The sequence below is a fragment of the Trichechus manatus genome, unplaced genomic scaffold (genome assembly GCF_000243295.1).
Source record: "Trichechus manatus latirostris isolate Lorelei unplaced genomic scaffold, TriManLat1.0 scaffold00027, whole genome shotgun sequence".
Taxonomy (NCBI): domain Eukaryota; kingdom Metazoa; phylum Chordata; class Mammalia; order Sirenia; family Trichechidae; genus Trichechus; species Trichechus manatus.
Genome location: NW_004443963.1, coordinates 8,153,925 through 8,161,881, shown reverse-complemented (window position 1 = coordinate 8,161,881; position 7,957 = coordinate 8,153,925). Strand labels below are relative to the sequence as shown.

Below are 7,957 nucleotides of genomic sequence, written 5' to 3'. Positions count from 1 at the left end.
ATTTTGAAGGCAGGAAAACTAAAAGAACAAAGACAATATGTTATATTTGGGGTGACATATCTAGTAAGTGAACAGATTGAAATACAGGTTTAAAGCCTATATCCTTGACTGCTATGTCACCTGATAGGTTTTTTTTTAAATAAATTTATTTATTTATTACAGTATAACATACTTTCAGAAAAGTAAAAAATCCTGAGTGTATAGCTTAATGAGTTTTCATAAAATGAATACACCTATATAACCAACACTTGGGAAAAAAAAGAAATCACCAGCACCCTAGAAGCCTTCCTGCTCCCTCCCAGTCAATGGCTATCTTCTCTGCAAAAGCAACCCTTCCCTCGACATGTTATATCATAGTTTTCCCTACTTTTGAACTTTATATGAATGTAACCATACAGTATGTACTCTTTTGTGTTTTTTTTGCCCAATGAATATTTGTGATATAATCTATATTTAGTAGCAGTTCAATTTTAATTGCTGTATAATATTCCATAGTATGAACATAACACAATTATCTATTCTATTGTGATTGGGCAAGGGTTACTTACAACTTGGGGGCTAATTAGAAGTACTGTTGCTATAAACATTCTTGTACATGTTTATTGATAACACATACATACCATCCCTGCTAGGCATACACCTAGGAATGGATTTGCTGCGTGACAGAAAGTGATTTCATGATAACATTACATAGTATGCTCAGCTTTGGTAGACACTGCCAACAGTTTGGCCTGCCCTGTTATGAACTGGCAAATGCCTTATAGGGAAAGTGGTAGAGAAATTTGGGCTCACCTCAGTGAGCTTCCTTCTACCTGAGATCTTGGCCTCTCCAGTCCTGGGGTCTTGGCAGGGAAAAAGATGTGGTGAAACCCATGTGTAATGGTGCACTAGAGATTAGTAAGTAAACACAATTAAGTCTGTGGTACCTTGCTTACGGTTAATCTGCCCCTGGGTCTTGACAACTCTAAGCCCACAGTTTTCTCTCCCTAGCTTTGATTCTGTCAAAACTTCAGGTCAGGCTTGCCTCTTCATGGCTTTGGCTTGGCTTAAGCCTGCCATCCATGATCCATTTCTGAGCTGGCAAAGGCCTTGCTTGAGGGATGCAGTGCAGTGAATTACTTAATATGGTCCTTTTAGCCATGCGTGGTCTTGTAACGCCCACAGCGATTGGGTGGGACTATGCAAATAAGGTGCTTATGGCTCACCAAGGAAACTGGACAACTTGCTAACAATGCAAATAATGTGCATGGAATCCTTGTGGGGGTGGGGCCGTGCAAATAAGTTGTATGGAACCCTAATGAGGGGATTGGTCAGTTTTGCCATCCAGCGAGGCTTAGAAGAGAGCCAATCCCAGAGGTGTGAAGGAGGGGATCTTACTACTACCAAGAAGAGCCAGGAGTGGAGTGTGTCCTTCGGACCTGGAGTCCCTGTGCTGAAAACCTCCTAGACTGAAGACACAGAGAGAGAGAGAGAGAGCTGTAACACCAGAGACGGCGCGAGATGGTGAGAAGCAGTAGCAGAGAAATGGCAGCAACAGAACCTGAAGACTGACACAAGATGGCACAGTGGGCTTCCCAGCCCACGGAGCGAAGCAGCTATAGTGGGTATGCTGACCCACAGAGCTTAAGAGCTTAGTACCTTTGGGCAGGAGGCTTTCTCGCAGAGTGGGGTGCCTCTGGGAACTTAATGGTAGAGCTAAAGATCTTTGTAACACTTGCCCAAGCAGGGCAGAGGCCAAGCGAAAAGGCTGAGGGGCTGAGTGCCAGAGAGGCCTGCCTGTGGGCACAGCTGAGAAGCTGTCCTGACCAAAGAACTATATCCTGAGTTGTTCCTGATCCTGAATTGTAACCTGTTACTTTCCTAATAAACTTCATAATCATGAATATGGTCTGTGAGTTCTCTGTGGCCATTGCAATGAATTATCAAACCCAGGAGTGAAGTCGAGAGTGCCCTGGGAGGGATGGCTGGTGGCAGAACTGGTAAAAACGTTAGAGAGAGGAAATACGTCTGACCTTCACCACACAGGAATCTGCCTTGGGCTGAAGCTGATGGTGATTCTCTCTCCTCCCCCTCCTGAAGTTAGCAGAGGTCAGATGCCCCCGTGCCACCATTTTTACAAGGGAGAAAGTGCTTCCAGGGTGGGCTATAAAAAGTTACTCGATCATTATTGGAAACAGAAATTTGCTTGCTAAGTTTTGAAAACAAGGAACTTACAAATAACTTCTAAAAATAAAATAATAGAGCCAACCATTTCTAACCTATTTTTACTAACGTATTTCTCAGAGTCAAATAGCTATTCAAATGTAGTATCTACTAGCTTTTGAAATCTCACTCTGCCACAATTTGTTCCTATAAAGATGTTTCAGTTTGGAACCCACACTTTCTAGATCTTGTAAATACAGAGAACTTAGAATTTCCTAGAAGGCTAAATAGGTGACCTTCCCTCAAAATGCTCAGATTGCCTGGAATGTTTTTCCAAAAAAGATGCTTACCTCTAAGAAATATGACCACTTAGTGGCACTTGAATTTAAAATAAAAAAAATTGTCACTTTTAAAAAACAACTTTTTTTTTTTTATTGTACTTTAGGTGAAGGTTTACAGAATCAATAGTTTCTCATTACACAGTCAGTATGCATATTGTTTTATGACATTGGTTAACAAACCCACAACACGTCAACACTCTCCCTTCTCGAGCTTGGAGGACCTTTTTTCTTTTTTGGTGAAAATATACATAGCCAAAGACATACCATTTCAAAAATTTCTACATGTACAATTCAGTAACATCAATTACATTCTTCTAGTTGTGCTGCTATTCTCACTATCCTTTTCCAAATTATTCCATCACCATTAGAAAAACTGTCATTTTTGATGACTGAAAATATAATCATGGTTGAAATCAAAACAAAGCCCTTCTAGGTCAGAAAGCCTGGTCAACAAGCCCATGTTGTTCCTTGGTTAGTGGGGTGGCCTTGGGGGAGTCAGTCAGCCACTTAGCGCCTCAGTGTCTTTAAGTGTATAAAGGGAATCGTATGCTTGTCTTTCCAAATCTTCAGAGCGGAGTTAATAATTTCATCCTTGATGCTCTTTCAGCACTGATTAGGTTGACCCTTAGCACTTATCCCAGAATGTGTACTGTGACTAACGGACATGTCTCTGCCTCACCACTTGGTTAGGAGTTCCTTCTATCCTTACTACAGCGCCTCTCACATAACAAGACTGAATGAAAGAGGACCCTCTGGGCGTTAATGGGAATGATGTGCCACATGTTGCAATGCCACGTGAAAAGTCAAATCACTCTAAAAAACTATAAATAGCCCACAAAGTACAGTATACATGATTTGTATGTTCAATCCAGCACAATAATCTTTACACAGAATCAATTTTGAGAACTACATGCCAGACTAAAGGAAGGAACAAAGGGCATAACTGAAGATCTGGGCATTCAACCTACTCTGTCCTTGTAATGCCCATCAGATCCCTGAAGTGAATGGGGATGTGCAGGTCACAGCCAAGAAAACCCTATGGAGTGCAGTTCTACTCTGAAACATATGGGGTTGTCATGAATTGGAATTGACTCAACAGCAATTTTTTAATTTTTTTAGTGACACCTGAGGAGGACTTGCTCACCTGTGGGGTGTCTTTCATTATGCTTTTACTACGACGTTAATTCCCGTTAAGAGATTTTTATTGTGAAAAAAATAAAGTGATGTAGAAGTTGGGTTCTCAAGTCAATGACTAATTGGTTTCCTCGAGCCTCCCTCTTTTGGAGAGTCATAATACACACTAGCTTGAAAAAGTCTTCAAAAAAGTCCTGTGGTATGTTTACCTTTTTCCACCCATTTTCCCCAACTCCTTTGACACTGGAACTTGATTCTCCTTGGTGCATCAATCACTACCACCAGTTGTTGTTGAGTTGATTCTGACTCATGTGATCTCGTGTGTCAGAGAAGAAAAAGGTTTTCAAAGGCTGATTTTTAGTAAGTATATCACCGGGACTTTCTTCTAAGGTATCTCTGGGTGAACTTGCACCACCAACTTTTTGGTTAGCAGCCTTGGTATGTAATACCTGTCCACATCCTAGGGGAACTAGTATTCAACGTGACATGCTAGGGAATGCAGTCTTGGACCATTACTCAAAGCTTTTCTGGCTCTAATTTTATAAACAATCCTCAACACAAATATTTATCTCGCTTCAGTCCTGAGTAGTTCAGAACAAATGGGGAAGGAAGGCTGTCAGACAAAAGAAGAGTAGACAGCTAGCATTCTGGCAGAAAAATTACAAAGCATCCATTCAGTTATATTCAGATGTTCAACAAATATTACGGCCTGGTACAATCATGGAGGTTCAAAGGAGTACCAATTGAATCCATAAGAAAAGATGACATCCTTGGCAAACTTAAGAAGGCAGGAATATATTTATTCTATTTCACCAAGATTAAAATGGAAACGTTTGGGTGTGTAAGGGCAAGATTCAACTGTTGGGAAAATTTATGTCCTCACAGTACCAGATAAGAAAGCCATCCCTTTATGAGCCAATACTTCGGCCTCACACAGGCCTTTCTCCACATATTGTTCAGAGGCAGCGCATCTCAACAGAGGCCAAGCTCACCACCTCAGGCGGCATTCTTCACACTGTCAGCTTTCTGAAGAATCTTAATTTGTGTTAGCCAGAAGGTATCATGGAGAATTGAACCCCAAATATTCCTTTTTCGGAGTAAGGTCTTTTCTAATAAGAAGATGTCAAGATATCCAAACGTAATAAAAGTTTATGTATCTTTTAGGTCATTTCCATTGTGTCTCCAATCTAGTATAAGTACAAGCCGACGGTGTTAGAGTCCATGTTGTTGGCATCACTCCCGTAACCCCAGGCTCGTTTATCACAGATGTTTCAGTCAGTCTTCTAGTGTAGACCATCCCTCCCCCATCAGATTTTTTTTTTTTTGAGAGAGAACATTCAAAGGAATTATTCACAGGAGCAGAAAAGTAGTCCTCAATCCCTGTGTCCTTTGAATTGGACATATTGATTGTCCCCTTTAAATAATCATCTTTTCCCACCTTTACTCATTGTACTTGGATAGTTTTAATCTGGGGATAATGTTCATAGACTGCAGTTCCTGGAAGAGCAGCTTGCAGGCATATGGAATGCGAAGGGAGGACACGTGGCACGAGGATTTGCAGTAATGGCACCTGAAACCCAAGTGAGAATATGTTAGAGGGACAGCAACTCAGAAAGGAAGGCTTGCACCTAGGAAACGAGAATGTTCTCTATAGAAGTCTATTAGCACTCCATCAAATTATTTTCCACTCCTACGTGTTCAGTTACACTACCATATACGTACAAAACCAACCCCCGACCCAGTTTTAAAAGCATGCCAACTTGAGTCAGTTACCACACACTTCCAGACCTTTCTCCTTAAAATGCAAAACATCTGCTTATCTACTTCTTTTGAGAGAGGCCCTGAAGTCCGAGCCACTTGAAATTTATTCATTTAGGTTTTTTCATTGTTGAAAGTGGTTCCAACTGGTACAATCAATCTCCATGTATCAGGTTAAGTATCTACTACACTAGTATTGGCAAAGAAATTGAAGTTGTCAAGGATTTCATTCCACTTGTATCAACAATCAGTGCCCATGTTAGCAGCAGTCAAGAAATCAAATGACATAGTTCACTGGGAAATTGGCTGCAAAAGACCTCTTTAAAGTGTTAAAAAGCAAAGATGTCACTGTGATGACTAAGGTACGCCTGACCCAAGCCATGGTCTTTAATCATCTCATATACGTGTGAAAGCCGGACAATGAAAAAGGAAGATCAAGAAAAAATTGATGCATTTGAATTGTGGTGATGGCAAACAATGTCAGTTTTGGAGTAAGTACAGTTAGAATGTTCCTTAGAAGTGAGAATGACAAGACTTTGTCTTGCTTAATTTGGACACGTCATCAGGAACGATCAATCACTAGAAAAGGACATCATGTTTGACAAAGTGGAGGGTTAGCTAAAACGAGGGAAATCCTCCATGAGAGGGACTGACACGGTGGCTGCAACAATGGGCTCACACTTACCACCTGTCAGGATGGCGCAGGTCCGGGTAGTGTTTCGTTCTGTTATGCATAAGGTTGCTATGAATTGGAGCCCACTTGACAGCAACTAACAGCAACAACAACACTAGTGTATTATTCTAGGCAAGAGCCTCAAAAATTACAATTTTCATTCAGATGGGAAATATAAGAGTTTCGTAAAGGAGACTAGTAGCCAATCAAATGCTACTTAATTTTCCAGGGCTCTTCAAGCTTGGTTATTTCTATTAGTATCAGAAGCTATTGTACTTACCATGTGCTGTCCCTTGTGTAAAACTAAGGAACGTGTGTGTGCATGCATAGATAAACTCCCATTCAATCCTTACAACAGCCCATGTTCCTAACCAATATGCTTTCTATTCCAATTAGGGTTTTCTTTTGTCTATCTTTTTCTCCACCCTCAATGGCTACAACTGAAGAAGGGACCTTGGGGAGAAAAATAATTCTTCTCTCAAGTTTTAGACCAAAGTGGGACCTCCCTCTACTTCTCAAGGGTCTGGTGCAGCTGGGACAATACGTATCAAGTACAAATCCTCAGACAGAGTAGGCAGAGAACCAGGTGCTCCCAGTTAACAGACGGGAAAAAGAGCTCAAAAGGACTAACAGACCGATGCCTAAAAGACTTGGTGCTGACCAGGAACCAGATGGAGAGTCCTTAGTGAAAACGAAAGGACGAGTTGTTCAGGAGGGTAGTAAGGCAATATGTGTGAAAAATGTACACGTGCATATTATTTGATTTCACAAAAGTGGCAAAGATATGTTTATAAGAATGTTCATGGCCACACCTGGATATACAAACAATGAAACTGTAGATTAAAAGGTGGTCTTAAAAGCAGCCAAAGGAAAAGGTTACTTATAAGGAATAACACATAAACCATTTATAATAGCCAAAAGCAGGAAACCACTCAAATGCCCAATAGGCAACTGGTTCTGTGGTTATAGGACATTTATAAGATAAGAAATCTGTGTAGCCAGTAAACGCGCTGAAGTAGACCCACGTTCACTGAAGTGCAAAGGTGTTCAGGTCACAATGTGGAGTGAAAAAGGCAGTTTACTAAATAGCAAATAGTTCCATGGGGGCCCTCAGATGGGCTTCAGTAAGTATAGGAGGCTCCCAAAATCATCTGTAAAGTTTCAGAAGTCTGTGTATATTTGTATTTTTCTATTATCAGAATCTCAAAGGCACTCATGATCCAAAAAGAAAGTAAAGAACCACTGACCAATAGGCATGTCTGAAAGAAAAGCTGCTAAAATGTTAATAGTGGTCATTTCTGGGTGGTGAGAATTAACGTGATGCTCACTTTTTCTTTGTAAATTTTAGATATTTTACAATGAGCAGGGATCATTTTCACAATCAGATAAACTTTTATTATTTTAGAAAAGAAAGCAAATGCGGAGGCGGAGAATTCAAGAGTAGTGGTGAGGAAATAAATACGTAGACACAGACGTTCTTAGTGAGAAAGGGCAGAACAGTCATGGACTATGGCCTGGATGTCACATGAGCGCACTGCAGAGGTTTAACAAACACTTGTGGATTACTTGATTCCATCAACCTTATAATGTAAACTTGGCTAGTTACCGTTTCTGAAAAGATTACCTAAAAGACCTCTTTAAAGCATTGTAGTTGAAGAGTATTTTTTTTAATGTGCCTGGAGATTGATCTAATCTATTGAGTAACCATGTCAGGCTTTAAATTGGGGAAAGTGATTAAACAGGGCTAACTTCTTGCTTATTAATTCTTCTGTCCGGTGTATTACCTATGACCTTAATCCAAGCTAATCTATTTAAAATTTCCATATGTGCTGATTCATAATCTAGAAAGCCCATTCATCTTCATTAGTAAATATTTCTCCATCATTTCAAATGTTTCAGTGCGTGTGCG

At 40.4% G+C, this 7,957-nt stretch overlaps 1 protein-coding gene across 1 annotated transcript in view; it reads right to left on the bottom strand.

The window, feature by feature from the left end:
- Positions 1-2,775: 2,775 nt before the first annotated feature.
- The window catches only part of POLR3B (RNA polymerase III subunit B), a 150,421-nt gene continuing 145,239 nt past the window's right edge, over positions 2,776-7,957 (bottom strand). The window contains exon 27 of the mRNA XM_004374017.2: positions 2,776-5,187. Coding sequence (XP_004374074.2) covers positions 5,058-5,187 — 130 coding nt within the window. The 3' untranslated portion in view covers positions 2,776-5,057. The remainder of the gene's footprint in view (positions 5,188-7,957) is intronic.